Source organism: Eretmochelys imbricata, chromosome 23 (genome assembly GCF_965152235.1).
Source record: "Eretmochelys imbricata isolate rEreImb1 chromosome 23, rEreImb1.hap1, whole genome shotgun sequence".
Classification (NCBI taxonomy): Eukaryota; Metazoa; Chordata; order Testudines; family Cheloniidae; genus Eretmochelys; species Eretmochelys imbricata.
In genome coordinates, this window is record NC_135594.1 from 5,919,669 (window position 1) to 5,937,715 (window position 18,047).

General features: G+C 57.5%; 1 protein-coding gene across 1 annotated transcript; it reads left to right on the top strand.

Moving 5' to 3' along the window:
* The first annotated feature begins 1,053 nt into the window (after positions 1-1,053).
* On the top strand, positions 1,054-17,661 carry CCDC61 (coiled-coil domain containing 61). The gene is made up of 14 exons (XM_077840312.1): positions 1,054-1,107; positions 5,088-5,276; positions 5,745-5,827; positions 6,205-6,368; positions 7,207-7,359; positions 7,859-8,075; positions 9,092-9,174; positions 11,550-11,797; positions 12,518-12,596; positions 13,111-13,235; positions 13,525-13,603; positions 14,258-14,324; positions 15,243-15,315; positions 16,132-17,661. Exons 2-14 carry the CDS (start codon positions 5,129-5,131, stop codon positions 16,227-16,229), a joined length of 1,617 nt encoding a protein of 538 aa, XP_077696438.1. The 5' UTR covers positions 1,054-1,107; positions 5,088-5,128; the 3' UTR covers positions 16,230-17,661.
* The last annotated feature ends 386 nt before the right edge of the window (positions 17,662-18,047 follow it).

Below are 18,047 nucleotides of genomic sequence, written 5' to 3' on the forward strand. Positions count from 1 at the left end.
ACTGTGCTGGCCACCGCAAAGCCAGGACATCCTTGCATGTGACAGAGATGCAGGGAATGGGATGGTGGGGGAGGAAAGTGGTGCTCTGCCCCCACAACCCAAGCTCCATCTATAAGCTTCAGTTTTGCCCAGTCACTCGCTGATGTGCATGGTGTGCAGGTTTAATCAGCAGCAAAATAGTTGAGAACTGTGACCTTTTTAAGCCTCAATTGTTAACAACTCACACAAAAGAGCTGGAGCTCCTGTTTCAGGCTGGCTGCAGACTCAGGCAGAGGTCACTGGAGCCATTATACACTTTGAAGTTGTCTTCGGTAGCCAGGAAGGTGAGAGGCTTGTTACTAAAGAGAGCTCAGATCTCTGAGCATACAATGGGCCTGTGATGGGGTGACAGGGCTGCCCTGGCCATGTGAATTCCCAGTGGGAAACCCCTTCTCCCGGGGGTTTGCTAGCTGGGGAGCAGCCTGGTGGTGCCCTCCGGCGTATCTACCACTCCTCCGACTTTAGTGTCATCTGCACTATCTCTTATCCTGTCCCCAATCGCTCCGCCGAGGCTGATGCTCTGATCCCGCTTTGCTTCCCAGCCCAAGGAGCCAGGACAGGGATTTAGAGGAGCGGCCCCTCGGTGAGCTCGAACTCACAACCCCGCACTCCAAAGCGCCCGCCTGGAGCTCCAGGCGCCAGGCCGGGTGCAATGCGCCGAGCAGCCACTAGAGGCCCTCGCTCTGCGGCTCCCGGCTCCCGAGAAGTAGAAACTACATTGGGACTGACGCGAAGAACAGCCAATGATCTGGCTGCGCTGGATAAAAGAGGCGGGTTGTGAGTGGGCGGGACTGTGAGGGGGATTGGCAGCCGGGGGGACCCAATGGAAACTCTGAGTGTTAGTCGGCGAGGGGTGGGAGGGTTCTGCGGTTGATGGACGGCCGCTGAAAACCAGTGGCCGCGCAGGCTTGGGCGGAGGAGGCGGGCCTTACATGTGACAGACAGAGACTTCGAGCCAATGGCCCGCCGGCGGCGGTTGGTCGGCAGCCAATGGGAGCGGAGCGGGGCGCTGGGGGGCAGGGTCCTGTCAGGGGAGGCGGCGGTTGGGCTGAGCCGGCGGCCGAAGCGGTGAGTGACCCGGGCCTGTATCGGCCCCCTCCGTGGAGACTCCCCCGGGCACGTGATCCCCCGAGCCCCCTCCGCTATAGTGCCCCCTCAGCACCCCCCCCCCCGTGGGGACCCCTGGCACGAGATCCCCCTGCATCCCCTCCCCCCGTGGGGGAGCCCCCGGAACCCCCTCCCCCCGTGAGGACCCCCTGGCACGAGATCCCCCTGCATCCCCTCCCCCCGTGGGGGAGCCCCCCGGAACCCCCTCCCCCCGTGGGGATCCCCTGGCACGTGATCCCCTGGTGTCCCCTCCCCCATAGCGTCCCCCCCCGGAACCCCCTCCCCCCCAATGGGGACTCCCTGGCACGTGACCTCCCTCCTGGTCTGTGACCTCCGGATCCCCCCCTCCCCCCGAGTTTCCCTCCATGCCCGGGGAGGGCATTGCTATTTCCTGTCCCCTAGCTTCCCTTTCCCTAAACCCCTTCCCATGGGGTCCCCCATTGCTGCTCCCCCCCCGTGCACCTCCCTGCCATGGGGCTCCCCTGCCCGGTATCCCCCCACCCCACCCCAGAGTCCCTGTTCTTCACCCAGCACCTCTCCGCACCCCACGGTACCAGGGTTTGGGGCAGCCAGGGGTGAGGGGTGGGGTTTTTCTTTGTGGGGGGTTGACCACCTGCCCCCACATTTGCCATTGTTGGGGTTCCCCAAGAACTTGGTCCGACTCAGGTGCCTTTATTTGGCCTGCTGCGAAGCTATGCTGAGCTTATCAGACGCAAATGAAGGGAGCGGGTAGAGGGCGCACCAAAGTTACACCTGATACGGCATTTTTACTGGTTTCAGAGTAACAGCCGTGTTAGTCTGTATTGGCAAAAAGAAAAGGAGGACTTGTGGCACCTTAGAGACTAACCCATTTATTTGAGCACAAGCTTTCGTGAGCTACAGCTCACTTCATCGGATGCATACTGTGGAAAGTACAGAAGATCTTTTTATACACACAAAGCATGAAAAAATGGGTGTTTACCACTACAAAAGGTTTTCTCTCCCCCCACCCCATTACCAGTATTTTCTGTATTTTCTACAGTATGCATCCGATGAAGTGAGCTGTAGCTCACGAAAGCTTATGCTCAAATAAATTGGTTAGTCTCGAAGGTGCCACGAGTACCCATTTTCTTTTTGCGACATTTTTACTAACTCTAATAACACCTGCGTTCAGAGCGATACACGGCCTCACACGCTTCAGGATGAGCATGGTCACTTTTGGGGAGCTGGTCCCCGTACAGCCTGCTCTGTCCAGGTATAACGTTCCTGGTTCATCTCTTCCGTGGGCCGTAGCACCAGCGTGCTCCTGCGTATCGTAGCTATGACAGACATCCTGACTCCAGCATGCTGCTTGTTAAGCCCCTGTTTGTACTGTGGCCTTCCATGCACCTTCCTAGTCACGTCCACTAAGAAATGAGCCGTGTGGGTCAGGATGGAGCTGTGTGACAGGTGGGGGACAGTGCTGCGTGGTGGATGCCAAGGGTTGTCCTCCTGGGAGCAGAGGCGGCAGGGGATGGGGAGCTCTGGCCCTTTTGCTGTACTGGGAGGGTGGACTCTGGTATGGAAAGAGTTGAGAACCTCTGGCATAGCCCTGTCAGGACTGCTGCTTTCCCAGCTGGACAGCGGCCCCGGCAAGCACCCAACCACTCGCTCGGCCCTAGAGCAGTGGTTCTCAAACTTTTTTTTTCACAGACCACTTGAAAATTGCTGCGGGTCTCAGTGGAGCACTTAAGGGTCTTCCCAAATGTTGTTTGTACCGTTAGCTAATTATTGTAAAGCGCTTTGGATAAAAGTGCTATATTAAAAAAAACTTAATAATAATTAACGCTTTTTGGTTCTACAAATAAAAGCACCCAACTCGTATTTTAATCTCAGTAGTCTTACCTTTCTAATGCGATGGCTGTGCCCTCTCTCCCCCACCACAGCACCCCCGAGCTGGGGCTGGGAAGGAGGGGGGTCTCGCCCTCTTCCCCCACCACAGCAGCCCCCGAGCTGGGGCTGGGAAGGAGGGGGGTCTCGCCCTCTTCCCCCACCACAGCAGCCCCCGAGCTGGTGCTGGGAAGGAGAGAAGTCTCTCCCTCTCTCCCCCACCCTTCATTCTCTTGTCTGCGGTCACCCAGGCATGCACCTTAGAGGGAACTATCCATGAACCACCTGAATGGAGCTTGCAGACCACAGTTTGAGAACCTCTGTCCTAGAGCATTGGGTCAGTGCAGTTGTACCAGGCTGTGTTGCAGGGTGGTGAAGCACTGGAATAAATTGCCTGGGGAGATTGTGGAATCTCCATCATTAGAGCTTTGTAAGAGCAGGTTGGACAAACATTGCCATTGCTGTCACTTCCCAGGACCAGCGGTGGGACCTGTAGTACAATCAGACAACACAGTTTGAAAAACACCTGAGCCTGCCTGGGCTACAGCACTCGCTGCCGGGGAACTCTGCTCCCCGGCGCATGTGCGCAGTGGTTCTAATCTACGTTGTCGCTGCGTCGGCTCATGGGCTTGGCCTGTGCATCCTGCTGGTGAACAGAATTGTAGATTTTGTGGCCAGAAAGGACCATTCTGTTCATCCAGTGTGACTTCCTGCCGAGCCCCAGCTGGAGCATCACACCCCCAGTAATCTCTGTATCAAGTCCACCATTTTGGTGTGCGCTACAGCAGATCTTTCAAGAAGATACCCACGCTTGATTAAAGGACCCCAAGTGATGGAGAATCTCTCTTGTCTCTGGGTGTGTTGTCCCAGTGAGTAGTTAACTTCCTTGTTAAAAGATTGTGCCTTATTTCTAGCCTGAGTTTGTCCAGCTTCAGCCACTGGATCTCGGGCTGCCTTTGTCAACTGGTATAAAGAGCTGCCTTCTCTCAGAGATCTCCTCCCCTTGGAGGTGCCGACAACCAGGGTCAAGTCACCGCTTAATCTTGGATTAAACAGATTGAGCTTCCTTCGGGCTTGTCTGCACTTGGAAACTTACTGAAATACTGATTCTGGAGTAGTGACTTTGGTGTAAATCCCCATGTGGACACTCGTATTCTGGAATAGGAGTGGATTAAGATATATTGGAATAAGGCATTTGTATTTTGGAAACAAAAGTGTTGATGGGGAGACTTATATTCAAATAACTACACCAGAAGAGCTATTTCGGTGAGTGTCCCTGCATAGAGAAGCCCTTAATCTTTTGCTGTGAGGCAGGTTCCCCAGATCTGGAAACAGTCCAGCAGCTCTCTTCTGAACCCTCTCCAATTTGTGAGCACCCTTTTGGTTTCACTAAAGCCAAAGACATCACCTAGAGACTCTACACCTTGCTATTCCCCTGCTTACACTTCCAAGGATCACGGTCACCTTGTTAGTGGAGTAGGCTGTACACGCCCAGTGACAGGACAGTCCGGGGCTCGTGTGTGTTATCTGAACAGGCCGAGTCTTTGCGGAAAGCGCTCTGGATCTGAGGGATGGAATTCCCCAGCATGAGGTACTCTGCCATGGGTGGCTGGAGCAAGTCCTGAACTAACAGAGGAAGGGGACAGACACACAGGCCCAGCTAGGCCTGACATCTGATCCGTTCCCACGGGATAGTGTAACTTGCAGCATGGTGCTGTACGGGCTGCTGCCCCTCAGTCCCGACCCTGTTCCCTGACTCAATTGCTGCTGTCCCAGCCTTGGGCTCCCCCTTTCTCCCCCCCCCGGAGCTCTGCCAGTGCCCCTCAGGCCCAATCTGCAGCCACCTGTGCCCAAACCCTGGGCTCCCTCCACACACAGCTCTTCCATGCCCTTCAATCCTGACCCACATTCCCCCTAGCATCCCAGCCCTGGGCTCCCTTCATTGCCATGCCCCACAATGCTGACCCGCAGCCTTGGGCTTCGCCCCCCACTCTCCTCATGCTTCTCATTCCCACCCCACAGCCCCCTGCCATCCTAGTCCCGGGCTCCTGAGTCTCAATCCCAATTCCTGTGAACTCCCTCTCCGGCCGCAGGGTTGCCTGGGAACGCAGGGCCAGAGCACTGAGGGCTCACCATGGCCAAGCTGCAGGGGCTTCAGGCTGACTACGTCTTCCGCGGCACGGAGCACGTTGTGAGGATGACCGTGAACGGGAGCGTCCTGGAGGTGGAAGTGGAGGACCGGCTCACCACCGATCAGTGGAGAGGAGAGTTTGATGCTGCCTGTGAGTGTCCTGCCAAGCCCATTACATGGGTCACTCCTTGTGAGGGCTGTATCAGCTGGGGGAGGGAGCAACAAGGGCCAGGGGACATTTAGGGATCTGGGGCAAAAATTGGGGAGTGGTCCTGCTTTGAGCAGGGGGTTGGACTAGATGACCTCCTGAGGTCCCTTCCAACCCTGATATTCTATGATTCTATGACTCCTGGATTCTATCCCCAGCCGCGGGAGGGGTGTCGTGGTTAGAGCAGGGGGCTGGGAGTCCAGGACTCCTGGGTTCTATCCCCAGCTCTGAGAGGGAGTGGGGTCTAGTGGATAGAGCAGGGGAATGTCTAGGACTCTTGGGTTTCCTTCCAGTTCCCAGAAGAAGTGCAGTCCAGTGATACGCTCAGAGGGCTGGGAGTCCCAGACTCCTGCGGGGAGCTGAGCCTGACCTTGCCTGACAAGGGTCTCTCCCTGTTTCATTTGCTCCCAGTCATTGAAGATTTAACTCACAAGACCGGGAACTTCAAGCAGTTTGGGATCTTCTGCAGCATGCTGGAGTCTGCCCTGAGCCAGGTGAGGCCTGCAGAGCTCATGGCTAACATTCCCCTGGGGCACATGCACCTGGCCCAAGGGCAATGGGAGAAGGGGATCTGGGCTGCCACGGGTCTCACTGGACAGCTCACTAGGAGCCCAAGGGTCCCTCCTGTTCTGTGGAAAAATGGAGCTGGCTGTAACAGCCAGCTGCCTTGCATGCCCACCCCATCCCGCTGGACTGCTGTCACTCGCTCTAGTGCAGAGTGGCATGGTGGGAGCTGTCCTCTTTCGGGGCAGCCCCATGGCCAGCCACACTCTATCCCCACCACCACCTCCCTCACTGTGAGTGCAGCACGAAGGACTGGGCTGGTGCGTCCCTCTGAGTCAGCGCGTCTCCTGCCCCCTCCCCCCCGCAGAGCAGCGAGTCGGTCACCTTGGACCTCCTCACCTACACTGACCTGGAGGCGCTGAGGAGCCGGAAGATTGGGGTGGGCCCGAGGCACGTGCCCTCTGCTTCCAAGTCCTCGCTGCTGAGCTCCAAGCGCTATCTCATCCTCATCTACTCCGTCGAGTTTGACAGGTAAGGGCAGCTCGGAGCGGCGGGTGGACTAGGAAGACAGCAGCAGCTTGGGCTTAGTGGTGGATCATCAGGTGAAGGCCTCTCTCAGTGCAACACCTTGGCCAAAACGGCTGCCGCAGTCCTGGGCTGCATCACCAGGGGGATCTCACGTAGGAGCAGAGAGGGTATTTTCCCTCTGGATTTAGCTCTGATGCGATCGCTGCTGGGATCCCGTGTCCCTCTCTGGTGTAGAACTCGAGAAGGATGTTGATAAATCGAGAGAGGTCAGAGAAGAGCCACAAGAATGACTGAAGGCTTAGAAACCCTGCCTTATAGTGAGAGACTCCAGGAGCTCCATCTGTTTAGCCTAACAAAGAGAAGGTTAATGGTGACTTGATCCCAGTCTTATCGGTACCTACCTGGGGAACAAATATTTGTTCAGGACTCTTCAAGGTAGCAGACAGAGGTCTTACAGGATCCAATGGCTGGAAGCTGAAGCTAGACAAATTAAGGCTGGAAATCAGGCTCAAACTGTTAACCGTAATTAGCCATTGGAACAGCTTGGCAAGGGTCATGGTGGAGTCTCCATCCCTGGCAATTTTCAGTCACAGTTGGATGTTTGTCAGAGAGATCTGCTCTAGCTCAAAGCGGAATTAATTCAGGGCAGGTCTCTGGCTGGGTTAACTAGGGGGTCAGATTAATAGCAGAAGGGACCACTGTGATCTTCTAGTCTAATTAATTCTAGCTATTAATCTAACTGGAGGGGAGGGGTGATAGAGGGGGATGTGTAGCCATGTGACTGTAGCAACCTCAGGGCACGTGCTGATCCCAGCTGCCCCTGCCTCTTGCTTTTCCACAGGATCCACTACCCCCTCCCGTTGCCCTATGTGGGCAAGCCAGACCCTGTAGCGCTGCAGAAGGTCATCAGGGAGCTGAAGGAGGAGCTGGCTGTGCTGAAGGCCAAACCAGGCAGGGATTTCCGGGATGCGGAGATCCACCGGCTGCGGGATGAGTGAGTGAGGGGAGGGACAGGGTGACGGGAGCCTCGGCGTTGAGCTGATTCCTCCCCCAAGGCTGTCTCGAGCACCTGCCCCTGTGGACGACTTGGGGCACAGTCAGCTGTCCCAGCCGATCCACTATGCAAATGAGAATACCAGCTCCATGCTTCAGACTGACACTAAGGGAGGAGAGAGGTCTGGGTATTACTACAGAGGGCCTGGGAGCCAGGACTCCTGGGTTCTGTTCTGGGCTCTGCCACTGACTCACTGGGTGACCTGGAGTAAACCACGTCTCTCCGTGACTCAATTTCCCCTCTGTAAAACGGGACCTAAGTGTGAATTAATGTTTGTCCAGTGCTCTGAGGTCTGCTGCCATGAGGGGATTCGCTATGTACAGTAAGCGTCATGTGTCACAATGCCTCCTACTGGCAGTGCTGATCCCCTGCCTCCTTCTCTGCCCTGCGAGCCGCTGTGCCCCCTGACCCCTGCCTGTGCGTGTCTCTGCCTCCTCAGGCTGGGCCGGGTGCTGGAGGAGAAGCAGGAGGTGGAGTCGGCCCTGCTCGGGCTGCAGGAAGAGCTGAAGCTCTGCAGCAAGAGCAGCGCCGGGAAGGAGGTGAAGATCCTGAAGAAGATTGTCCAGAGCCTGGAGGAGGAGCTGCTGAAGGAGCGAACCAAGCACCAGCGAGCGGCCAGCAAGCGCCTGCAGGAGAACCGGCAGCTGGCTGACGAGGTGGGGTAGTGAACCCCTCGGCTGGGCCCTGGCACCAGGGCAACCCCCCCTCCGTCCCCATTTAGGTGATGGTGTAACAGCATTGCCCAGGTAGGGCCCCGCACCCAACCTGGCACTGGTGTGACAGGCTCCCCACACGCCTCCTGGTGCGACAGCCCCTTTTCTCTTCCTCCAGCCCTTCCCCCAGTGCTGGTGTGACATCGCCCCCCATAGACGAGAAGTCAGGACTCCAAATTCCTCAGCTGTGGAGCTAGAGCTTCCTAAAGGCGAAGATCTGAAGGAGAGACGACCCTTAGTGGAAGCAGCATGGGAGGGGAGTGGGGTCTAGTCGTCAGAGCAGGGGGCTGGGAATTAGGACTCCTGGGTCCTAGCTCCAGCTCTGGGAGGGAAGTGGGGTTGGAGCAGGGAGGCTGGTAGCTAGGGCTCCTGGGTTCTAAACCTGACTCTGCCACTGACTCATTGTATGACCTTAGGCAAGTTGCTACCACTCTCCATGCCTCGGTTATCTTTTTTACAGTTCAAACATTTGTAATAAAAAATAGTATCAAGTATTTGTATTCTGTGCTGTAACTGACGTCAATATATTTGAAAATGTAGAAAACATCCACAAATATTTAAATAAATGGTATTCTATTATTGTTTAACAGTGGGATTAAAACTTTGATTAATTTTTTTAAAATTGTTTGACATCCCTAGTAATAATTATTACCCTGAGATCTTACATAGCACCGTATACCCAACGATTCCAAAGCCCTTGACTCTCTATACAGGGCTCACTTGCCCACCACTGAAATGCAGCCACCTCTGGGGTGAACCATGGCAGCTGTTTAACACAACACCATGGCCCCCCAGTTCAGGGCAGGAAGTGAAGGGGAATGTTGCTGGCAATCATGTAGCTCTGCCCAGATTCCATTGTCTGTCTGCGCTGCAAGACTGTCTTTTGGGTCGATTTCGTGGGCCCGTTCCAGAGCATGTCCAGCAGCTGAAGAAATGAGATTTCTTCCCCTTCCTTGCAGCTGGCGGAGGTGAAAGCATCGGAGAGGAGCCTCCGGGTCCGAGTGAAGAGTCTGACCAATGAGCTGGCCTTATACAAGAAAGGGTGAGTGACGCCAGCTGCTCTAGGCTGGATCAGGACCCTAGGCGGGGTTGAAGGAGCTGCTTTTCATTCACCTGTCTAAGGATCCTGGCCCCTCTGTTGATACTTGAGCCCAGGTTTTGCCCACTGGCTTTAAATACTGGTCCCCTGGTATTAGCGGATCGCTGATGCTACAGAGGAAGGATCAAACCCCCATAATGCGTCTGGCCAGTTGTGCGATGCTGGAAGATTCCTTCCCGTACTCTGCAGGGATTAGAGTAACAGCCGTGTTAGTCTGTATTTGCAAAAAGAAAAGGAGTACTTGTGGCACCTTAGAGACTAACCAATTTATTTGAGCATGAGCTTTCGTGAGCTACAGCTCACTTCATCGGATGAAGTGAGCTGTAGCTCACGAAAGCTCATGCTCAAATAAATTGGTTAGTCTCTAAGGTGCCACAAGTCCTCCTTTTCTTTCTGCAGGGATTGTAATATGTTCTGATGCATGAGATCTCCTGCTAGGGGACAGGGTAAGAAGGATGGGGGACATCAGTCCTTAGTCACGGCTGTCTTGAAGGGTCAGTGGGGCTTCTGCAGGGCAGAGCCAGCCCTGGTGGCTGCATCTTTTTGATGGCACCTAGGGACACAGAATGTAGATCATGTTTGTGAGCTGGGGGATTGTGTCCTGGAAAGCAGTCACTCTGAAAAGCATCAAGGGGCCATGGTGAGAACCAGCTAACCAGGAGCTCCCAGGGCGATGCTGGGGCTAAGTGGGGAGCATGACCCTTGGTGGTCTAAGGGGGGGCGATATTGAGGAGGAGTGGGGTGGCAGGGCCATGTCTGTATCCAGCATTAGCGAGCCCATCACTGGAGCGTGGGTCGCGTTCTGGTGTCCGCACATCCAAAAGGATTAAACAGGATTCAGAAGGAGCCATGAGGACGAGCCGAGGGCTGGAAAACCTGCCTGTGAACATGAGAGCTGCGTGCTGGATCTGTTTAGTTTATCCCCGAGATGGTTCAGAGGTGACTCAATCCCGGTTTGTCAGCACCTCCTTGGGCAGGTGTGACAAGCCTCTGGGGTTCCCAGAGCTGTAAGTTACTGTGTTACCCCTCTCGGCCTCAGCAAGTGGGAGCTTTGCTGCTGCTAAACTGTGTTAGCTCCCGGGCACGCTGGCATGTCTGCCCCGCCGGCAAACTCACCCGGGCCCTGCCAGTGATCCCCATTCCCAAGTTCCCCAGAGATGTCTCTCTGCAGTGCCCCCTTCCTCCTTACTGTCATGCTCACAGAACCGCACCAAGCTCGCTGCTCCTTTAAAGAGCCCGTCCACAGCCGCTTGTTACCTTAGTGGGGTTAACAAATCCTCTGTTTCAATCCAAGCTCTGAGCTGGGTTATGGGAAAAATAAAACAGGTGTATTAAGAAAAGGACACCAGTTTAAGGGATACCAAGTCTAAGGCATAAAGACACAAATGGTTACAACCAAACAGAAGAATACAATTCTAAGGCTTCAGTCTAACTTAAGCCATGAGAGACTTGTTCAAAGATGTTTCAACATGTTTGTTCAAAGACGTTTTCTCACCCGTCTTCCTTCAGCCTGGCTTCCCGAGTTCCCTCCCCCACGTGTTAGAGCCCAGTAAACCTTGGAAACGTGCTGTTCGCGAGTAAGCCCAGACCCCTTTCTCTGCTGGAACCTAGGTGTCAGGCTGTCTTCTTCCTGCTCGTTAGCTTTGTTTACCTTATATGTAAATGATCGTGTGTTGCCTTTGCCTGGCCACCAGGCTGGTCAGACAAGCAAATACACGTTCCTTTGTCTAGGGCAGATTAGGTTTATGTGTTGCTTGCCGAATGCATTTTCGGAAATCTAATGCACTTTGATAACCCTTCGTGCCCCCACTACGCCCTGGTTTTCAGGACCAGCGTGTTACCGTTTGTGCGTGATACCTCCCATGGCACCATTTAGACACAGATCATCTGGTCTGTGCAGTGAGTTTGTCAGGGCTGGCGAGACCTGCCGGCACAGAGCAGTGAACCTGTGGCACGGGGGGAATTTCTGAGAGGGGAGACTCTTCAGTCCAGCAGACAAAGGCAGAACAAGATCAGTAGCTGGAGCTGAAGCTAGGCAGATTCAGGCTTGGAATAAGGCGCCAGTGTTTAACGGGGAGGGGAATTGACCATTGGAACCACTGACCCAGTGATGGGGATAGGGAGTGCTCCAGGGCTTGGAGACTTTCACTGACATTGGATATCTCTGCTGTGGCTCGACTGTCAGATCTGGGCTGGATGCAGGGATACCTAGGGGGATTCTGTGGCCAGTGTGAGGCAGGAGGCCAGATTGGATGACCCGAACAGGCCCGTCTGTCCTTCACATCTAGGACTTTGACTGCTCCCTCCTGTTTTTCCAGGCGCTTAACCCCCACCGGTCCATCCCCTCAGAACCGATCGGCGTCCTCCCGTGGCTTCAGTCACGCTGCCCCGGGCCGGAGCAGCGCTGCGGCCATGGCCCGAGAGGAGCGACGCTCCACCTCCAGGGAGCGCTCCAACTCCCGGGAGTGTGGCGGGGCCTGGCCAGTGAACCGGCCACGCTCCACGTCCAGAGAAGGGCGTGGCGGGAGCCAGACCCGACTCCCTCGCCAGTCACCATCACCCACAGGTGAGGGGGTAGGAGAGGAGCCATTGGGCGGGTCCCCTGCCCAGATCACAGGGCCTGGGGACCCTAGGTTGTCCTTCCCACGCTCCGACAGAGATGTCTCCAAGCAAGGTGAGAACCTTGGTCACATGCAGTGATGCGGGGAAGGTAGCAATCCCCCTCCCCCCCCCCAGTTCCTGCAGCTGAATGCTGAACAGTTTGGAGGGGTGGGGAAGGGTCTACCCAGCCTTTCTCCTCCAGGTGGCTGGTTCCGAGCCACTTCTCACTGTGATGACCAGCGTGCTGGGCCTTGGTCCCCAGTGTGACATGAGATTTGGGGGCCTGGGGCCTCAGCCCAGTTCCTAGCCAACCGGCGTGGGGTCCACCTCAGGCAGCCCCACTCAGCAGCCTCAGCCGAGAGCTGAATAGACCAGGGGGACCAAACACCTGTCTTGCCCCATCAAGGTGGAGAGGGGACTGTGTTGGGCAGGGCTGCTGTTGCCCGTGCTGTGCCCATTCTGGGAAGGGAGACCATCCCAGGGCTCTCGTTTACTCACCCTGCACTGTGGGGTGATCAGATCTCAAGGGTGGCAGCAACACCCCCTGCCCTTGGCACCCCTACCCCACCCCCATCTTGGATCCCAGGCAAGGCGGCAGCAGCCCCTCCCTCCCCCCGTCTCAGATCCCAGGTGTGGCAGCAGCAGCCCCCGCCCTTGACCCCGCTGCCGGTCTCCCCTTTCCCAGGCACCCGGCCGCCACGCTTCGACCCCACGGCCTTTGTGAAGGCCAAAGAGCGGAAGCAGAAGGAGGCTGAACTGAAAAAGTAAGTCCCCGCCCCCCAGGGACATCCTGATCTTCTGGGTGGAGGTGGGGGGTGTTCGGGGCCACGGGTTTCCACCTCTAGCCGCCGCGTTCAGTGGCCCCTGTGCTGCCTGGGAAGTGGACTCTTGCCAGCGCTCTGGTGGGCGTTGCCCCCCCGAATCTGAGCCCTTCCGCCGTCCTCGGGGAGGGCAGGGTGTGGGAGCCACAAGGGTTAATCAGGAGGCATTGACACGGCTCCAATGGCAGGAACGCCATGTGACATCTGAAACGCACCGAGATCTTGGAGCCCCAGGGCCCATTTAAGGATTCCGGCTGGTTTAGCAAGGGCCGTGGTGGCAGCTTCGGGGTCCCAGTCCTCTGTTTCCCTGCGGTCCCCTTCCCTTCCTGCCACGAGCTGCGTGCCTGCCGCACCCCAGAGGTGGCTGCATTTCACGGGCAGGCAGCCCGTTTTGGCAAGGAAGCTTCAGGTTGCGAGATGCCGGCTTCTGCACATAACCCTCTTCCCTTGGGCGCAGCCAGCGACGGATCCGGCGGGGCGCGGGTGATGCACCGCCCGGCAGCTGGGGCCGCTCCCACTCCCGGGGCCTGGCAGCCTTCAGCAGAGACAGCCTGGGCAGGAGTCGCGGTCGCAGCTCGTCGGGTACGTCCTGGGACCAGGAATGTCTCCGGGGTGGGATACTGCACTGGGCTTGCCACTGCCTGGGAGCCCCATGGCCACATCTCCCAGCCCCTGGGGTGTCCCTTCTCCGGGGACCAGCTGATAAAGGCTGGAGCAGGTATTGGGACAGCCCATGCTAGACGTGAACTTCCCCAGTGAGGTGCGTTGTAGGAGTGCGTGTGTGTGGGAGGGTTTGGGGGGCAGGGACGCTGGGCTCTGGAGATCCCCCTGCCAAGACTGAGTTCCCCTTTACTGTCTCTCACTCTCACAGTGGAGAGCTTCCGCAGCCAGCGCTCTTCAGCAAGCTCGGGCAGCGAAGCGGATGATTACTCCGAGCCGGTACCCCTAAGGTAACGAAATCACAATCTGCTACTGGGACAGGGAGAGCAGGGGGGCTGGGTTCTCTCCCTGGCTCTGGGAGGGGAGTGGGATCTCGTGGTTAGAGCAGGGGGGCTGGAAGCCAGGACCCCTGGGTTCTATCCCAGCTCTGCCACTTACTTGCTTTGGCAAGTCATTTTGACCCAACTTTTGAGACGTGATCTCTGTTTTGGGGCCTGATTATTGGAGGGTTGAGCAGCAGCAGCAGCTCCCATTGCCTCCGTCTAGCACGCAGGCCACTCAGCACTTCAGCACGCCACGCTCAGGGGCGCCAAGGGTGGGCACCCACAGTTGGAGGCCTCTCTTGGAAGCTGGGCCAGGCCCTCCCGGCGGGTGGGAGCTGGTGGCTGTGGGGACTCCTGAGATGCCAGAGACTAGAGATTGATGCCTGGGGGTACGGGAGCTGGCTTACCCTGGAGCTGCCACGGTGGGGCCCTGGTGCCGCATAGGGAGGTGTCTGAGTGGCACGACTCCCCCCAGGGACAAGTGCCTGGCCTCTCCATCACAGCGCACCCCTGCTAGCCACGGGAGCAGGGATCCGAGCCGGATGCTGCCTGGTGCTGCAGGCTGCTAACTGGCGGAGTGCTGCCCCATCACCGCGGCCTTCTTCCTTCTCTCTCCGGCAGGGGCAGGCGGCGGGCACCCAGAGGCAGGAAGCCCTTGAGTTCCTCCTCCTGGAACGGCCCCACCGGGGTAAGTGTTTCTTTGTCCCCTGTCAGGGCGCCTCTCAACTAGCCTGGGTGGGAGGTAAGCCAGGGCCTGGTGGGACACGGGCCCCATTGCGCCGCCCTGGCTGTGCCGCAGCCCACAGGCCCTCCGGGCAGCAGGCATCTTGCTCCAGATCCCTGTGTGCATGAGGCAAAGGTGGGGGCCCCCGGGGCTGGTATGGCCTGTTCTCTGTGGGGGCAAAGCCCATGCTGGAGCCCATGCTGAGAGCCACTGGCTGAGGACATGATTCCTCACAGCTCCATGGCGTGCCCCAGCCAGAGGGGGGCGACGTGGAGACAACGGGTTCCCTTTCCCTCCTGCAGGAAGCCAGCTCAGGGCTCCAAGTCGCCACCAGTCAGGAGAGGCTGGGGCCGTGGGGGGCGCCGGGGTCTCCCTCCCCACCCAGCTGCTACGAGGCAGTCCCTCTGCCTTCAGTGCTAAATGACCTGGAGTAGGTCGGGGAGGGGCTGTGATGAGGGAGGGGCTGAGTGGTTAAAGTGGGGGTTGGGTGCCTGGTCTCCTGGGGTCTAGCCTCAGCTATAGGAGGGGAGTGGGGTCTCATGATTAGATCAGGAGACCAGGACTCCTGGGTTCTATCCCTGGCTCTGGGAGGGGAGTGGGGTCTCGTGGTTTGAGCAGGGGGGCTGGGAGCCAGGACACCTGGAGGCTGTTCCCACCTCTGTCGCTGACTGGCTGCGGTCCAGAGCCCAGGTGTCCCGTTTTCCCTGTACCTTGGGAATAAATGTGTTGGCAGGGAACAGGACTCTGCCCCAGTCAGCTTGGTTTTGTCTCGGACAGCCCTGGTAATTCCTGGATGAAGTGGGGCGCTGGCGGGGACGGGGTGGGGGTGGGAGTGGGGGATCAGCTGGGAGACGACCCTGCAGCTTTCTCCTCTCCCTGCAGGCTCCTCGAACGGATGCCGGCCGCAGGAAACGCCTGGCCAGCACCCCCACTGCGAGCAAGCGAGCGGATAAAGGTGAGCTGGGCTGGGCTGCAGAGTGTGGGCTCAGCAGGGGGTGCTCTCCCCTCGCAGTCTGGGCTGACCCCAGGGCCCCGTCATGGCACGAGCAGTTGCCCTGCTGCTTAGACTTCCTGTCATCTGGATGCCTCGTTTCACTCAGTTTGTCCCCACCACGGTTACGGAGGCCTCTGGCCCTTTTCCCATGAGCAGGACTCCTAGCCCCAGAGTGCTGCCAAATTCCATGTGCCTTGGAGCTTCAACTGGACAAGCTACTTTCACTCCCAGCCCCGATATAAACAGCTGCCACACTCCACCCCAGAGGTGGCTGCATTTCAGCAGCAGGCAAATCCTTCTGGAGCAGCCCACGGTTCTCTGCAGACTATGGGGGAGGGATAGCTCAGTGGTTTGAGCATTGGCCTGCTAAACCCAGGGTTATGAGTTCAATCCTTGAGGGGGCCATTTAGGGATCTGGGGCAAAAATTGGGGATTGGTCCTGCTTTGAGCAGGGGGTTGGACTTAGATGACCTCCTGAGGTCCCTTCCAACCCTGATATTCTGTGATACGGTTTCTTGGATCCCTGCACACATGCCCCGTCTTCCCCCAAACCTTTCCTCCCTCAGAAGTTCCCTCTCATACCCAGCTTCCCTCTGCCTGGCCTTGAGCCCTCTGATATTGCTCACAGGGCCGGAGAGAGGTTCCCTGTTGAGCAGTTCCTCACTCCTGAGGCTATGGCGTTCATGGTCCCGGCTCACCAGGGGACCAGGGACTAGAGTGTGGGGCTGGCCTGGTGATCGCAGGGCCCAGCCAATGAATGCTCGTCTCCTCTGACAGAGAACCTGTATGATGAGCCGTCGGCCGACCTGTCTGAGATCGATGCCCGGCTGCAGGCCCTGCAGGAGTACATGAACAACCTGGACACCAGGACGTAGCCAGTGGAGTCTGAGAGGGGGAGGGCGGGCACGCGGCCCAGGCTCGGAGCCCTCCACACTGCTTGCAGGGGGGCCTGGAGAGGTGGGCCAAGCAACCAGGCCTTGGAGCCCTCCCTCCCTTGGTGCTCCCATGGACCAAGCCAAGACGTCTCTTTCCCACAGGGACCCTTTGCCCTGCTGTCTCTGGGCAGGACAGGGCTCTACTCCAGGCTGGACAATAGAAGATTAGCAAGGTGGATATTTGGGAGTGGGGGCTCAGGATCTTAGTTCCCCCATAGCTTGTTCCCATCAGAAATCCCCACCCCCACGGGCTGGACAGAAGGCAGGTGGCTTTGTAGTTGTACCCAAGTAGCCCAGGAGCAAAGGATCATGGGACATTTCCTCCTGGGAGTGACTCCCTTTGCATTGGTGGCAGCTAGGAGGCGCCTGCCCCACTGTGGCTTGTGGACTTCTGACCCCCTCTGGGAAGGGGAAGGCCACTGCGGAGTGGAGGGTCCTATGGAGATCTCAACAGGCTGATGGGACTCTCTTCTAGCCCCCACAACTCCACCTTCTCTCTCCTGTTTAGCTCAGTTTTAGCAGCCTGATGTGGGGAAGCTGGAATCCTGCAATCGGTGGGGGAAAGGGGGCAGCTTCTTAACACACAGGCCAAGCAAGCTCCAGACAGGGACGGCACTTACCTGCTTCTGTGGCACGGTCTGATCTTGCCAAGCCCTCTCCCTGCACCAGCTGCTCCTAGCTAACCACGTCCCACCACGGCAGCCGAGAGGGTAGGATGCCTTGCGGCCAGTTTGCCTGCCTAGGCGAGCAGGCTGCCCTGCGCTCAATCCCCTGATCTGAGCACCCGGGAGAGAGTGAGCAGGGAGAGGCACCAGCCTCCGGCTCCTTGAGCTGGTCGTGCCTGGAGGCAGTGAAACGAGCAAGCTAGTGTTCAGTCTCTGGCTGTTCCAGCGGCTTGAACTGCTTTTAACGTTGGTGCGTGAAATCTCCCGTGTCTGAGCGGCTGGGGGAGCGTCCCCTGTGCTCCCCCTCATCTGGTTTCATGGCAGCACACGGGGCTTCAGGAGACCTTTGGCCATTGGTCCCTCAGCTGCTCTAAGCCTCCTGCCTGGTTGATGGGCCTGGAGGAGCCTTGGACCAGCTCAGCACTGGGCATTCAGCTGTTAGAGCTAAAAGCCCCATGCCTCAGCAGCCCTGTCTGCTATGGGATCTGGTCCCCCCACTTCTCCGGTTCACTCCACGAACAAGACAGTAGCAGCATCCACGGTTAATCTGGCAGTGCTGGCCCCTGAGCGGTATCTGGTTCCTCTCAGCGCCCCAGTGGGTGGCAGGTGTTTGTGTTGTGATCCTGTGTGCGCCCCATCCCCTTACATGATGTTGCTCTGCTGTGTTGTGTGATGATCCCTGTTGTAAATAAACCTTTCTAACTTCCCGCCGGCTGCTGATCCCCTCCCATGCCTCTGCTCCACCCTGCGCCAGCGATGGTGGGGATGGAATTTGGCTCATGCCACCGAAGCCCCGTCCCTTGAGCCAAAGGAGAATCGCCATCAGCTGGGAACAGTAGAGGGGATGTGACACACAACAGGCTAGTTTTCGTTCCACTTACACATCTGCAGAGAATGTGAGGGCTAGTGAAGGTTAAAGGCCTGGAGCCCAAAGCGCAGTGAGCCTTCAGCCTGTCTTGTGCGGGTGTAAGTCAGTCTCCGGGGCTGTGGTTTTGTGATAGGAATGCAGGCTTTGAACCACCATCCTCTAGCGTGGCTCTGTGTTACTGAGAAACCTGCCACCTAGCGAGACACCAAAGAAGCTCAATTGATT

Bases quoted from the DNA above. Each gene is read 5' to 3' on its own strand.
- CCDC61 (XM_077840312.1), top strand. From the start codon at position 5,129: ATGGCCAAGCTGCAGGGGCTTCAGGCTGACTACGTCTTCCGCGGCACG. The intron at 8,076-9,091 runs GTGGGGTAGTGA...CCTTCCTTGCAG, and splicing joins ACCGGCAGCTGGCTGACGAG to CTGGCGGAGGTGAAAGCATC. The intron at 15,316-16,131 runs GTGAGCTGGGCT...CTCCTCTGACAG, and splicing joins GAGCAAGCGAGCGGATAAAG to AGAACCTGTATGATGAGCCG.